General features: G+C 39.7%; 1 protein-coding gene across 2 annotated transcripts in view; it reads left to right on the plus strand.

Moving 5' to 3' along the window:
- Positions 1–2,864: 2,864 nt before the first annotated feature.
- VSTM2A (V-set and transmembrane domain containing 2A) overlaps positions 2,865–16,542 on the plus strand; it is a 28,337-nt gene continuing 14,659 nt past the window's right edge. For both annotated transcript variants that reach the window (XM_037520857.2, XM_037520853.2), the window contains exons 1-4: positions 2,865–3,089; positions 4,943–5,109; positions 6,465–6,515; positions 11,150–11,486. In XM_037520857.2, the coding sequence (XP_037376754.1) occupies positions 3,011–3,089; positions 4,943–5,109; positions 6,465–6,515; positions 11,150–11,486 (634 nt within the window). In that variant the 5' untranslated portion in view covers positions 2,865–3,010. The remainder of the gene's footprint in view (positions 3,090–4,942; positions 5,110–6,464; positions 6,516–11,149; positions 11,487–16,542) is intronic.

The following is a 16,542-nucleotide window of genomic DNA, read 5'->3' on the forward strand; positions in this document are numbered from 1 at the left end:
AGGGCATTGACATAAGCTAATTTTTAAAAAACAAAAAATGACCAAAATGTGACTCAAAGGACCAAAAATAATCAAAAAATGAGATCATGAGATTTTATTTTTTAAGCAATGGTTCATAAATAGGTATTTTTAAAAGATATTTACATTCATTGTTTTAGGATGAGGCACTAGTAATCATATTGGGGAGGGAGATATGTGCAAGAAATTCTCTCCTGTATTTGGATGCAGATTAGTTGTATTTGCTGATCAATGAATGCCCTCTAATCTTGTAGGACAATACAAGGTCTTACAAGACTTAGACAGTGTCTTATAAGACTTATTAAAAATAATGGAACTTGGTGTCAGAACTGTGTGATGCTCCAGATGTATTTACTTTTAATTAATTTTTCTTTTTATTTCTATTAATATAGAAATATTTTCTTTTTAATATGACACATATTCTAAAGGAGATAATGCAAATATGTTTACCAACACTATTTGCTATCCTTACATGATATATCAGATGTACAATATAATTATTTTAGTCTACACTGGCAAAACTGAAAATAACTTATCTATCAGGCACTTTTCATAAGAAAATGAATATTGTCTTTTTGCATCTTACCTTTCTTTTTCATTTCTGCTTTCCTATTTTCTTCTCCCTCTCTTCCTTTCCTTCCTTCAGACCCCCCTCCTTTCATTGTCCTTCCCTTCCTTTCCTTTTCTTTTGTTTCTTAAATACTTGTAACTATTTACTTTGATGGCTATCTGTCCTATACAAGCTTTCCTCACACTTTATATTTTCACAATTTTAAACTTATTTTACTTTTGTATTTATGTACTTCTGCAGTTACAGTAATCAAGTTTCCCATAAAAATAGCTAAAGTGCTTTGTTAAATTCATTCAGGAAGGATTCCCTTGTTTAAAGTGGATGCCCCTTTTCTTTATATTGGAAACTGTTCTACAGAAGATAATGTAGAAATCAGGTCATGTTCATGTTTATGTTAAATGTTTAAATAACTGAAATTTTGTGATAAATACTGAATATACCCTGCTAGGAACACAATTTAAAGGTGGAGTTGGCAACCTCTGAGGTTCTAACACCTCCAAAGTTTTGTTTTGTTTTGTTTTCCCAAATAATGTTGAGTATGGTGTAGGTGTATTAACTTGGATATGCTTGTGTATTCTGAATACAATCTGATGAGAGAATGTTTGGGCATAAAGACACGTATTTTCTTGAAATGACATACTTGGGAATCCTTTACTCAGTCCAAGAAAGATACAGTCCTGTTGTCCTAGACTTGAACAGATATAAATTATCCCTCATGATGTTCTCTGAATCTTATATTCTGTGTCTACCCAGAGTAAAAAATAAAAATATATTCAGAAAGTAAGTAATGTCGTGAATTTGTTGTATCTTATTTTTCTTTTTTTTAATGGTTCAAGTTACAGCTGCATTCAGCAGTAGAAATATAAATGCTTTAAAAATCCAACAACTATGTTAAGGTTTTTTTCTTTCTGGTCAGTGCAGTGAAGGAATTCGCCAACTACAAATTCTTATCAGTGAAGTGAAAATATACACTGCATTGGTTTCCTGACAGCACTGTTAAGACTGAGTCATATTTCCAAATAATTCTAAAGATTTGTGGTGTCATTGTACAGAAATAATAATGAGAATAAAATATCTGGTTCCCTACTCAGATGGATACTGATTTAATTTTGTCAAAAAGATTTTAATTTATTGACTAATAGTTGGGTTTTATAAGGACAGATTCTTTAATGTGATATATACTGTTTGTAGATTCTTAGTAAGAAATAGAATATACATCTCAAATTTTCTCCAGAGCAGATAACTATATTTGTTCCCAACTCAAAAACTTACTGGGCTTTTAGTTCATGAAACATTTTTTTCTTATACACATAATCCTAGAGAACATAAAATAATCACTGTTATGCAAAACAAAGGCAAATAAAACAAAACCCCATGAAATGTAGCCCTTAATGGTATTTGAAATCCCTCCCTCACTACAAAATAAAAGGGAGATGGAGGCAGGGACAGCAGAGAGTATGTGAATCTTAGAAACAAGTAAATGTAAACCTAGTCTGCTGTGCTGTTCTTCTGGAAAATTCTCTCAATATGTGACTTTTTGTACTTTTGTCTCTTCTGTTTGCCAGCTAAAGCGGTGTGTCGCCTGCATGAGCTGCTTCTCTCCTACTGGAGGCTGTTCAGCAATAAATTCGTGTGAAATAATAGCCTGTGCTCATTCTAGTTAGAGCAGTTAATAACTGGTTAAGCGACATTTCCTTCAAATGGCTGTTTTCTTCGCCCGAAAGCAGCCTCTCTCACCCATCCCCCTACCCCTTCTCCATCCAGGCCCCAACTTCCTCCTCCAATCTCCAGCCCGGAGCCCGGAGGACAGCGCCATCCTAGAGCAGTAGGGCCCTCTCAGCAACAGAGCTATCCCATCCGCTGAAAGAGAGAGATTCAGTCCATGGGGAGATAAAGCAAAATTGGGGGTGGGTTGGGGAGGGGGAAATAGACGTTCCATCTCTCTGGAGGGAGGACACAGTCGCCCAGTCCCGTGCCCTGGTGCTCACAGGGTTAAAGCGCCCTCGCTGCGGTCGGAGCAAAGTTGCGGCGGCGAGAGGGCTGAGCCCCCGGGCCCTCTGCCCACCCCACTGCCACCCCCATCCCCACGCGAGGCCGACTTGGCATGGGGGAGGCGAGCACGCAGCCGAGCGGCTGACGTGGACCAGCTGCAGGTACCGCGAGCGCGGCCGCGGAGACACTCCCCTCGCCGCAGCCGGGTCTGGACTCGACTAGCCGACTCGGAGCAGCTGTTCACCCTCCGCGTTCGCACCCACCCCGCCCCCACCTGCCCCCAGCTTGTCCGAGCTGAGAGCAGCTGGGTGAGTGCAGCGACGCGCCCTGGGCTCTGGACCGGCCTCTGATAGATAGATGTGCATCCCTTTCTTTTAGGATTTTTGGCTCTTGGCTACACTGATGTGACCCCCTCCCCACCCTTTTGGAATGATGGGGATCTTTTTGGCGTATGTTGGATTTGTTTTCTTTTCGATTTTATATGTACAGCAAGGGCTTTCTTCTCAAGGTAAGTCTTACTGGTTGCCAAATATACATTTGCTTGTGGTGTGTGTGTGTGTGTGTGTGTGTGTGTGTGTATGCGTGTTCTCTACAAAGAATGGCCAGACAGATGTCATGAGGCTCCTAGCAAGTAGCAGTGGTTTAGGTTGTGCAAATAGTGTTCTGTTTGGCTTTTTCTTCAAAGTTTATTAAACAGCAGGCAAGCTAAATTTGAGAGCAAATTTAGTTGGTACCTTATAATGAGGTAGCTTCCTTGGTGAACACAAACACAGTGTGTGCGTGTGTGTTTGTGTGTGCGTGTATGTGTGCGCACACGCACGCTCGCCTTCTCTGTGTGTGTGTGTGTGTGTGTGTGTGTGTGTGTGTGTGCGCGCGCGCGCGCGCGCACAGGGTAACCACTCATGCATACATAATCATCACACACACAAAAAAAACAAGAGCTGTGGATGGGGTCTCTCCATTACCAGTCCTCTCTGTGTAACAGAATGAGTTTAGAATTTCCCTTTTTGGGTCCTTGTGATTTCGTTTGCATTGTGTGTTTATCAAAGAACAGACTCCTCTGAGACCCATAAACAGACAGGACTTGCATACAAAAGGCAGCAGCCTGCCGAATCCAGTTGTTCCGGACCTCGCAGGCTGCAGCAATCATTTCAGCACCACGAACAGATCACATCGCTAATGCCGAACTGCAACATTTCTGCAAGAAATGCGTCCTCTTCCTTCCAGCAGGAAAAGTCCTTTTCGAAAGTCTTAACAGCTACCATCTTCTTGAAGTATAAAAGCAGAACCATTTCAATAGAGATCATTTGGGATTTCATAATATGTTGAAAAGAGACGCTGATGGTGTTTCTCTAAAAACTGTCTGGGGTGGGGGGGCAGTGTGTGGGGGGGGGCGGTGCGTGTTTGCATGCACCTTAAATCAGCCTTGCAGCCCCTTCGGTTGGTCTCCACACGTGTGCTTTGTAGCTGTGCACTTCCACCAGCCACTAATCTCTCCAAGGCTTGAGTGAATCATCGTTTACTTACAAAGTGTTCCTTAGTCAAGATAAGAACAACTATCCAAAGCATTCCATGTTAAAGAAATGCCTTTGGGAGAAAGGGAACACCTTGTTTTTGTAAGCTTCACCGTGATTCCATGATCCTGCAAACTAGCAGTGTCAAGATTTGTCATGAAAAAGCTGGGAAAAAAATCTCTCTGGTGACTTCAAAATATTGTTTATCTGAACTATATCAATTGGATTCTTAAATCCAATTGATATATGGTAACTTACAACACAGTAGTTTGATGGGAACAAATATGAATGTTAATTTGAAGAGAGAGAAATATTCCCAGCATTGGAGAGTATGCAACTTGTGCTATTGCCTTAGTCTCCAAATAGCAATTGCTAATAATAGCTTTGATATAATCAGGAATGTGCATTTGATAGGTAATCATGGCCCATTCTCTTTTACATGCAACAGTCATAGATTGTTTAGCAACTTGGAGGAAAAGGGTCCTCTCATATGTCAACTCTGCGACTTTGCTTAAATTTTACATCACTGAATCCCTTAAGTTTTGGGAAATACTGCAATCTGAAAAGGTGTTTGTATCTAACTGTGGACAGCGTGGCTAGCAGGAGAGTTATCAGCAAACTTACTGGTCTCTCCATTTTCTGGATTTATCAACAACAAAGTGATGTAGACATTATACCAAAAATAAGACAAGAAGGGGGTTTGGGGAGTCAGGTGAAGCCAGAAATATGATAAAGAGATTTTTGTTCCTGTTTCCTTATGTCCAAGAATAATGTAGCAAGATGTTCAAGGAAAGATGCTGACAAAAGTGGCGTGGATATTCCAAATGGATTCATTTCTGTTTTGCAGCAAAATTTACTGAGTTTCCGCGGAATGTGACTGCAACCGAAGGGCAGAACGTGGAGATGTCCTGTGCTTTCCAGAGCGGCTCTTCCTCGGTGTACTTGGAAATCCAGTGGTGGTTTCTGAGGGGGGCAGATGACTTGGAGCCTGGGGCTGAGGTGGCTGGCTCTCAGGTAGCTGAGATTCTTGGCTAACAATTCCCTGGGTCTGTGGGATCTAGCCCTAGTCCTCCAAAGTCTGTTGGGGGTGGGGAAAATGTGCTTGTGTGCCCTTGGGGATATGTCAACACTCTTGGCCAGAGAATTGCCCAGGGATGCTAGGGAGTGAACAGGACTTTGCAGTTGTGGTTACACTAGGTTAAAATCCTGGTTAAAATTGGGAACTTCTCATCCATTTAATCCTGGTTTCTACCAAAGCAATCCTTGATAGTGCTCCTGCAGTGATGCATCAGGGAAGGTGGGGTGAGGGAACATAATTCTTTCAGTACCCCTATACCTGCTACTCACCCTCTGTAGCTATTTCTTTTCATGTCTGCATTCGGCTGGGAAGAGATTGCTGTGGCGGTTGTGGGGGGTGGAGAGGGGGCTGGGAGAGAGGGCTGGCAGGGGAGGAGGAAAGCAGAAGGGGTAGAGAGAGGGAGGAGGGGAAGAGGTTGGGATGAAAGAGCTGGAGGGGAGGAGGAAAGAAGTGAAAAGGAAGAAAAAAGAGGGGAAGGGGGGAGTTAGGCAGAGTGGGAGCAGTGGGAAGGGTGACGGGAATAGGGAGTGAAGGGAGAGACCGGAGGCAACTTGAAAATAGATGAGAGAGGATGGAGAGGGGAGTAAAGCTGAGAGTGCTGGAGGGAGAGCAGAAGGGAGCACTGGAGAGGCTGGGAAAGGAGGGTTAGAAAAAAAGGGGGAGACCTAAGGGAGAGGATGTCAAGGGAAGACTGAAAAAAAGTTCAGCATGTCCTATTGAGAAAAGGAAAATCTGTTGCAGCAATCTAGGGCAAAGAGGCAGATTCTGGTACTCAGCGGACTTGCACCCACCTGGTACCTCGCCCTCCTTCACTTAGCCCTGGTGATGCACACCGAGCATCCCTGGGAAGCCCTCTTGGGCAGTCCCCAGCCCCCACTGAAATTTCACTCAGGCCTCTGAGTGCTGGGCTATGCAAGCAGCCGCACCCACCCTCTCTTAGTCTGCACCTTACCTAAGTCCCCATCCTTCAATCAGCCTCTACTTTCTCTGAGCCTCTAGCCTCTCTTGAGCCCCATCTGGGAACCGCGCATGCGGCCATCTCTGAGTTTTGGACAAACCTACCCTCACACCTTCGTACTCAGCCAGATGGAAGGCTGGGAAGAAGGTGGCCTCCTTCTGGCCTGAAAACCCCTAGCCAGTGTGGCCTCGACCCTCCCCTCCCACATCCACCACCCTCTGTTTCTGGTTTCTGAGTCACCCAACTGAACTATATAGAGGCTGGGGACACGAGGTGGGCTCAGTTAGTGTCGAACTCTAGCTGCTGCCCAGCGTGTGTCTACTTGTCACGCAGGTGGAGTTGGTGCCAGATCGCGACCCGGACAGCGAAGGGACTAAGATCAGCGTGAGTATCTCTGCAACAGCCACAGGGGTGGTGGCTCCTGCTAAGGCCAGGCAGGACCTGGGTGCAGAATGGTTCATTAATTTTGGTTTATAAAATATTTTAATTTACTGTTGCTGAAAGAGGCGATTTTACAAACGCAAGACTACTCCTGCCTAACTCATGGGGCACATAAAATTTGAAGCTGATTTAGAGCTGGTACAATGAAATTGTTTATTTTGATCATGCAATATTTAAACAATTACTTGAGCATCATTCTGCCATCCAAAGAGATGTGTGGCAATTTTTCCTTGCAATTTTTAACAGTTACGTAATTTTAAGTATTAAGGGCTGCAGTGTTATATATCCATTTGAAGTTACAGAAATTACATCTTTTAGTAGTATGTAAAATATTAGCATGCAGAAATCTTCGTAGGCAGAAAAATTTAAAACATCTGACAATACCTTGAAATTGTAATGAAAACAACTCAATTTTCAATATAATGCATACAATATATTTCTAATGCCGGTGCTCAAAATCATAAATATAAATATAGACATAAACATAAAGTCAAAATATATCTTTTTTGGCAAAATATTGATTTCAGGGAGTAGTTCTAGAGGTTGGATGGAGACTCCCTCCCAATAATGTTTATTGATGTAAAGTAGGTTTACATCTTTATATATGCTCCAAAGTTTATAGGTTCAAACCTCTATAAATGTACACTTGTATACCCTGCCCACCACCAGCGCTCTAATAATCTTCAACCATGTTTGAGAGGTTGCTTTAAATATTTCTGTCTAAACTTCTTTCTGTAAGGGTCTCTCTCAGGCAGCTCTAAGGCTGCATATCTCTTTTCAATGAAGGAAGCAAAGTGAACTTTATTTTCCCCTGGTAAACACCCTTTCTTCTCTCAACCTCCCTTGTCCTCATGCGCAATCTACTCAGTTACATTGTGTCTCCTCCACTTATATGAGAAGTATACATGTTATTATTAAACTTCTATACCCTGGTGCTTGTTTGATTGTCAGCCTAGATGAACCCAGAGGGGTTTTAGATTATTTCCTTTGCACCTTAACCATTGTTAATAAATTTCCATTACTAGAAATGAAATAGTTTCATAATAAAAAATAAATTTGTTAAATATGTGTTTGTATATATATATGTATATATATATGGAATCTAAAAAATGCCCAGCATTGTTTTTATGTTATGTTATTTATGCTTAAATTGCTTAAAAAATAAATTTATTATGAGGCCTTTACAATAGGCTGGTAAAAATTTGAGATACATCATTTCCATAGTCAAAAATATATTTTACTAATAGAATAAAATATGGTCAAAATGTATAATCTCAATTGGAAGAAAAAATCAAACAAAAATAAGATATAAGTAAAGAAACTCCAATATATATTTATAGTCACTGATCTTTTCAGAATGTTTTAATTAAATTATTATATTGCAGAAACTGTTGTTTTCCTATATTGGTAGAGAAACTATTGGTAAGATAAATTGTTTATTAATATTTTTTGTGAAACATTTTATTTTTCATACACATATAAATGGCTAAATGTTTTAACTTTATTTAACTATTTGTCTTTCACTCAAGTACATGTCCTACAAAGTATTAGTAATAAAAGTAGTCCCACACATCCTGACCTAGGTTAGTGTCCAATCAGGTGCATAATCACACTGTTACTCGTGCCAATAGTTCATAAAATCAATAGTTCATAAAGTTTTTAGAAAGTGAATTAGAAAGTTTTCTAAATACCAAATGAAGTAGAAAGTAGTTTGCCCTAGTCTACCCACTGTGTGAATTTGATCATATGTCCTATGTCAGCAGTTTTTATAATTCCTTTGATAACATACTGATACTAGTAAAGGTGTGCTCTTAGCCCTCTAAATCATGTGTAGTATTGTAAATCAATGTTACCTCCATAAAATATTGAAAATAGATATCAAAGCTCCTTAGGGGATAAAATAAACTGTTATGAGCTTTGTCACCTACAGATGCAGTTACTAGTTCTTCATTAATCAAACTGAAAGTGTTAAAGGGCAGGAAGAGGGGCAGCCCAAACCCCGCAAACCTGCCTGTTCTAAATGGGTTCTGCCATCCGCCGCATCAACACAAAACATATGAGACTTTAATGGGAAGGAACTTTAATACAATTAGGAAACAATACAGGAAAGGCAAATAATACAGTTTCTAAATCAAGTACCCAAAGTTACCCGTCCCCTCGTGGGTAAAACTCCATCCAAATGGGATTGGCCCAGAGCAAGGCCCCAAAGCCTGCCACAAATCTGAAGTACCTTTCAGTGGGGACCCACAGAAAAGGGTCAGAAACAACCAGACAGGTCAGAAAGGAAAAGAGCAAAATTAAAATCAAGATAAAAGCTGCCATTATTACCTCCCCACAGGTCTCACCCACATCTGTGTCACCCAGTCCACGACCAAAAGACAAGCGCAGTTTCTTCATGTGTCTCTAGGCTTCATCTTGCTTCCTTCCTCAGTCTCCTCTGCAGCTTCTCCTCTCCCTGCTCAGCTCCACCCTCCCTTGGGTGGGGCAGGGAAACTCCCCCCTTTCCTGGGGACCACCCTGTTACAAAAGTATTTTCTAAGAGCATCCTAGACGATTCTATTGAGCACTTATTAAGACTCACTCATTCAGGGCTTCCCTGGTGGTGCAAGGGATTAAGCAAAGCACTGTGAAGCTATCTGCAGCCTCTGCAGCATGAGTTCTATACCAGGCTGGCCAGGGAGTTACCCACATGGCTCAGCAGACCTCTCCCGTCTTGCCTGCTGCTCCCCTCAGCAGTGTATTTCAGTAGATCTGCCTGTTCTGCTCCCCATTCTGTTTCTGGTGAATTCTCTTATTCCTAGCACCTCTGGCCTGAACCCCAGTTCTTATATGCATAAATGAATACATCTTTAAAAAAAATCAGTCACCCAAACCTCTAAGCTTCAGTTTACTCTACTGTAAAATGGGATAATAAAATATATAAGTACTCTGAATACCTCAAACTTTATTAGGAAATAGCATAATATATTTTAATCTGTTAATATAAATTATATTTGTAGTATTAGTATATTTATTTTTTAAAGATTTATTTATTTATGCATACAAGAACTGAGGTACAGAACAGAGGTATGGGTGGTAAGGGGATTCAGCAGAGACAGAGTGGGGAGCAGAACAGGCAGATCTACTGAAATACACTGCTGAGGGGAGCAGCAGGCAAGACAGGAGAGGTCTGCTGCACAATGTGGGTCACCTCCTGCTGGGGAGGGGGGGCGGTCAACACTCTTGCTGCAGTAGCTGCTGCAGAGAGCTTCATAGTGCTGCGAAATAACCCCTTGCACCACCAGGGAAGCCCAGTAATATAATTTTGTATGTACATAAATATGTTCAAATATGTCAAATAGTTCAAATGTGATACTGTTTGTATAAACAGCTCTACATGTAAACACAAGTGAACAAGGACTTTGGGTGCTGTGGTTGTAGAAGAGCTACAGTGACCACACCTGAGGGGAGAAATCTTACATCATCAAAATACTTACAAACATTTAAAACAATGGTGTTTCGTCAGTAAAAAAAATAAATAAATAAATTTAAAAAGCAGATGTACACTTCCTAAAAGTTCTTAATTAGTTATGGTCATTTCAAAGTATAATGGCCAGTGGCAGTATATGTGCCTTCTTTACTTTTTTTGTCTCATTCAAAATAGCCAAGTCATTAAAGTCTAATCACCTTATGAAATCCATTATTCTTTTAGTCACTGATAATATACAACATATATTAAATCAAACTATTCTGATAAAAATGCTTATGGATATATATAATATTGTATATTATATAGAATTTTACTAATTACAAATACTCATAACTATATATAAAATTATATCAATATAATCTTACTATTAACCTAGCTTAAATTTATTAAGAGAAATAAGAGAGTTAATTTCAGTTTTTAAAATCATTCAAATGTATAATTAATGACATCTCAAGGTCCAGTCATTATAATGAGATGCTATAATGGCAAGGTGTATGTATTTAATGAGCCATAAGATTTCAGGTCATATTATTCTGCACCTTGATCCACGCTAACCCATGACTATGGGTTAGACTGCACCAAATATTTGAGAAGAAAATTCTTTAATAACCAAATCTACTTTATATCTTTAGTAGCCATCCCAGTGTGAGGATGACCTCACATTTTCACTTAAACTCATTATTGATCACATTGACCCACAAAATATTTTTGTCATCTTTCAGAGTTATAGCCTGCAGAGAAGAAAAGAAACATACAGACTAACTTGCCCTAACTAGGTTTGTGCCTAATTGAGCTTAGAATTAACAGTCAATCCATGATTAGAAAATGGCAAAGCAGCTACTGAAACCTGGGAAATAGTGACCACATGGCTAATGGAATTTGGCACTGGCTAGATTGAACTAATTATTCCATGAATTTGTGAAGCCAGTTGTTAGTGGATTAGGATAAATAAGACCTTCAGATTTGACTGCTGAGAAAATAAAAAGCTTTATGTCTATGGCCAGAAAGACCCTTTAATTTCCAACATTAGCAATCTCAGGACAAAGTATAAAAATGAAATCATTTGATGTAGCACTTCATTTTTTTCTTTTTACCTGCAATTTTTCAGACAGTGAAAGTCCAAGGCAATGACATCTCTCATAAGCTTCAAATTTCCAAAGTGAGGAAAAAGGATGAAGGTTTATATGAGTGCAGGGTGACGGATGCCAATTATGGAGAGCTGCAGGAACACAAGGCCCAGGCCTATTTGAAAGTCAACGCCAACAGTCATGCTCGCAGGATGCAGGCCTTCGAAGCCTCACCCATGTGGCTGCAAGACATGAAGCCCAGGAAGAATGTCTCTGCAGTAGCTCCCAGCAGCATCCACAGCTCTACCAACCAGCGAATTCACTCCACCTCCAGCCCGCAAGGGGTAGCCAAATTCCCCAAACAAAGTCCACAATCAGGTATGGAAACCCATTTTGAGCTGTCATTTACCACTCACCAGCCTTCCACAGGAAGATCGGTAAAGTATAGTAGACAGACTTACATATGATGGCTTTTAAGTTGGAGCCTAGTTCAGTTGAAGTAATGATACAATGGCAAGGGGAGCTCCAGGCTGGCCTTCACAGAGGATGCAAGTGGTCCCATTGGTCACTGGCAGTGTGTCATGTCCAAGGGCCCTAAGAGCTGGACTTTTGTTCTTCCTGTATTTACAGTTTATAAGAGCAATAAATCATGTCATGTTGGTTGCATTATAAATGCATGTTCATTTTCTCCACAGATTTATGTATCAATAATAACCCAAATTAAGAGACTTTCACTTAATCAAAATGTAAATGAAAGAGACACACCACATTTTCAGTGACCCATAGCTTTAAGCAGGACTATTCTCCAAGGGCTTTTGATAGTGAAGGAGAAACTGCCTGTGATGAAAGTGATGATGATAATAAGAGGAAGTGAAAGGCATTAAGTGGTGCAGAGATAAGGCAAGTCCTGTAAATGTGCCTTCCATGCCAATTTAGAAGCTTAGTCACACATTTCCTAAGTCAGCTGTGCAAGTTAAAGCTGTTCTGAATAGCATTAATTTATGCAATCATTCAGCCAATGGAAATATACTGATATTTTAACCTTGATGTGGGATAAAGACTTCTTGGAATGCACAGTACCCTACATGAACCTTTGGTATTTCTCTATTTTCCTCAAATACTTTAATATCCTATTACAGGCTGTAGAAATCATAACAATATTTATCATTTTGTAAGTTTTTATTTTTCATCATTAAATGAATATTAATAATACTATCAATAATAGAAAATCATATTGCTAACATTGAATTGGGACTCTCTCTCTATATATATATATTTAACATATATATTTAAATCATTGCTTATGAACAACTCTTAAAATAATGACTTCCAACTTAGGTTTCCTCCTTGTATTTCACAAGTTAATGGATATGGTTTGTAGGGAGCTTGACTTAGAGTCTCTGTGAGTTTTCACTGCCTTTCAGTGTAGTTTGAGTATTACCCCAGCATGCCTTGGTCATGGTCATTTATGTCAGTCTGATGAACAGGTGGCTTAGCTTCTCTGAAGTCAATTTGTGTGGCTTTGTCTTATTTGCCTCTTTATCATCTCTTTTGTTTCCCAAGTTATGTAACATTTATATATGTAACTATATCTACTAGGTGGTTCTAATTTTTGTGACCATTATTTGATAATATGATTGACAGGTTCTTGGAAACTGACTTTAGGGCCTCCCTGGTGGTGCAGGGGTTAAAGCCTCAGTGCTATAAAGCTATCTCTAGCCACTGCAGCATGAGTTCGATCCCCGCCTAGGGAGCTAACCCACATGGTCCAGCAAAATGCTCCTGTCTTACCCTCAGCAGTGTATTTCTGTAGATCTGCCTGTTCTGCTCCCCACTCTATTTCTGGTGAATCCTCTCACCACCACCACCCCCCACACCTCTGGCCTACACCCCAGTTTTTGTATGCATAAATAAAAATAAATCTTAATAAAAAACTGTGACTATGACTATAACCTATAAGGAAACTAGTTCCTCAAATAAAATCATTTTTTTAGTGTCAATCGGGATAGATTTTTTTCTCATTAATGTTATAATCAAATGACATTGAAAAAAATGATGTTATTCAAAAATCTGCTATATAAAATACAGTATCTGAGATGAATATCACATTTAATAATAATAATCAATGCTGATTTATTATTTTGCTTTATAGTTTCCCAGGTTATAGTCAAATAAAGCTGATTTCATACATATGCTTCAATTATTCACTCATGTGCTCATTCTCCATTCTTTCAAGAATGTATATGCCATGCACAATGGCATAAAAATGGAAGACATATTTGGTGTCTTGCAAGAGCTTATGTTTCACTTTGCTAGAAAACAAAATATTTGTAAATTCTATTTATCATGCACTTTTATTTTCTCATTATGTTTAAAGGCAATACATGATAAAGTCAACAACATTAAAATTTTGTTTTTTCAGGCCAAGAGCTTTATGTGCCTTATTTATTTCACTAGACACAAAGAGGTTGCTTCGCCCAGGGCGCAGATGACATTGGATGTCAGCCTATGTTACAAAGTACTGCTCTAGTTAACCTTTATTTTTATCACAGTTTATGGCTCAGTTGACTAGCTTATTTAGACTGAAATACTCAAATCTCAATCCATAGGTGTTCTATTGAATAAGTTTGTCTCCATAAAGGAAAAGTATTAGCTGGAAATAACATTCTACATATGTATATGCAATTCTTAAATTGTCATACAATTAATCAGTTTTTGTCTACAGCAGAGTTTACATGAAAAGAGGAGGTAGAAAAAGATAGTCTATTACTACCTACATACCTCAGAATAAAAGAATTAACTATCATTTCATGTAGTTTGTTCCATATTTTCTCAATTATTTTTCCGAAACATAATAAACACGTGACTGTTTTTTATCTTTGTGATATCTGCTTAAATTCTCTTAATTATACTTCTGTTTGATGATCAATAATTAGAACTGAAATGAAGAAATTGGTAAAGTAAACAAAACCTGACTTTTGTTTATTTTTTAAAAGATTTATCTATTTAGGCATACAAGAACTGGAATACAGGCCAGAGGTGTGGGGGGTTAGAGGATTCACCAGAGACAGTGGGGAGCAGAACAGGCAGACTGACTGAAATACACTGCTGAGGGGAGCAATGGGCAAGGCAGGAGAGGTCTGCTGCACCATGTGGGTAGCTCCCTGGCTGGGGATCGACCTTGTGCTGCAGTGGCTGCAGATGACTTCTTAGGTTGAGACTTAATCCCTTGTGCCATCAGGGAGGCCCCAAAACCTGACTTTTGTAATCACTTTCTCCTCTCCAATTCTTTTGCACCTTGTCCATTTTTGTATGCCCATAATGTTCACATCAAATCTCATCTTCCTCCAAATTTTTCTTTTCTTTTCTTTTCTTTTCTTTGCTCTATTATAAGAAACATAGAAAATGCTGGAAAATACTAATGAATTCTACATTTGCAGAAAATACATGGAGTTTGAAGTTGAGGGAATATCATAAAGATGTTCTGAGGATGAATTCCTGATTTTGACTGGTTGCATCAGAGAGGGTACCCTGGAAAAGGAACTTGAATATTGGAGAGTTTTAGAAACAAGCAAAACACAGAGAGTTTTCAGAGAAATGGAAGGTCATAAGTAGAGCTGCATGTGGGAAACCTCAGGCTCCTCAGAATGGTGTCCTATCTTCACAAAGCGCAGAGACAGACATCAGTTTTCCCCTCTTCCACCCCTTTATGCCACATCATTCTCTACTGGTTTCTTCCTGTCTCAAGTATTTTCACTGTTGTCAGCACATCTCCTTTCTACACCAATATCTCCATCCTTCCTTTGGTCCTCTGTCTTCATGCCTTTCAACTTGTCTCTTCCTTGTGCCCTTACAAACAAGCACACAAAACATTACACGCAAATAACTTCTCCTGTCTCTCCCAGTCTGGCAGCCAAGTCCCTGCAATGAGTGCACCTATTCTTAGCTTCTCACAGAGGGGATGCTCCACTTTCCCCTCTAATAATGCAGCCCCTGCCAGGATCTCTCCTTCTTTATCAGTCTTATTGGAAATCTCTCATACAGTATTCTAATTAAGAGCTTTCATGTCTGTCCTTGACCTCCTCAAGATAGCATGTGTACGTGGCTCCCCTGTTTGTTGACTTTTAACATCCCCCTTTCTCTTTGGTTGACTTCTCCCAAATTCCTCTTAAATGCAAAGCTTTTCTCATTCTCAACCTCTTGATCCTCATCCATTGTTTGACAGTTCATTTTTCAGTATAAAACTCACATTCACATTTCCAAAATCTGATTTTTTTTGAAGACCCACACAAAGGTTCACCAAGAATCTCCTAAACATTTCCACACTTCTGTCCCACAAGGACTGAGGTAGATCAAAGATGGTTGTACACTGTGCACTCCACCCATTAGAATGCAGGTCTCTTATCCCTCCCCTGGACCCTGGACTATCCTGTGACCATTGCTTTGACAATAGGTTCAAAGAAGTAATGGCATGCAATTAATGCTGTACCAATTGCAGACCTAGTCAGTAAGAGGACTGGCAGCTCTACAGGAACAGCCACCACATAGCAAGGAGAAGGCATAGTATTAAGTGTCATCTAAACCAGCCAGTCTTTAACTCCAGTTCCAACTGCTGTCACAGGCTTAGTGAGGGATTCCAGCATGTGTGCCCAGCTGAGCTCAGTCAGGGCACAGTCACAAAAAAGAACAGAAAAACGTATTTTCAAGAACTAGGTTGTAGGGTGATCTGCTTCACAGTAACAGATATCCAGTCCAAGCACCCAAACTCAAATATTTAAGACTAAATCTACTATCATTAGATTTCTCAACAAAAGGAATTGTTACTTCTTTGTTAACAAACTTTTTTAATATTGTTGTCACAATCACATGTCTTGTAGAAATCTTGCAACTGTTATCTCCTCCTCCTCTGTAAGTTGTCACCTATACTAATTCAGTCTTATGAATTGTTTCTTCAAAATATTCTTGAAAAACTGCATCTTTTCTGTACCACCAATTCTATCTTGGTTCTCAGCATCAGCCTCTCCACATCCCTCCATTATTCCAATGGCTCCTCTTAGTTTCTCTGTTTCAGTTCTAATATCAAGAGCAGATCACAGTAGAGCAAATATTAACTGATTATTATTTCCAAAGCAACATCAGGGTCTGATTTCTAGCCACATTTCTCCGGAGTTCCTAACTGTCACATGAATTTCCCTGAGTACTTTCAGATTCTTCCTTACTTCTGTGACTTCATAAATGCTGTTTTCTTTGCATGAGTCTTTGTTGAGTTCCTACTAGAATATGAGTTCCTTCATGAAGTTTTCTCCTCTTGTCTCAGTGAGTTGGTATTTCCTCACTCAGTTTTGTTTACTCCTGCCTGTGAGCTGTCATTGTGCCATGTTGTCTGGGCTTTTCCTCCCTTTAATGTGAAGTTCCATATTCTGGGAAACCTTTC

The sequence above is a fragment of the Talpa occidentalis genome, unplaced genomic scaffold (assembly GCF_014898055.3).
Source record: "Talpa occidentalis isolate TD23 unplaced genomic scaffold, MPIMG_talOcc4v2.1 talOcc4.10, whole genome shotgun sequence".
Taxonomy (NCBI): domain Eukaryota; kingdom Metazoa; phylum Chordata; class Mammalia; order Eulipotyphla; family Talpidae; genus Talpa; species Talpa occidentalis.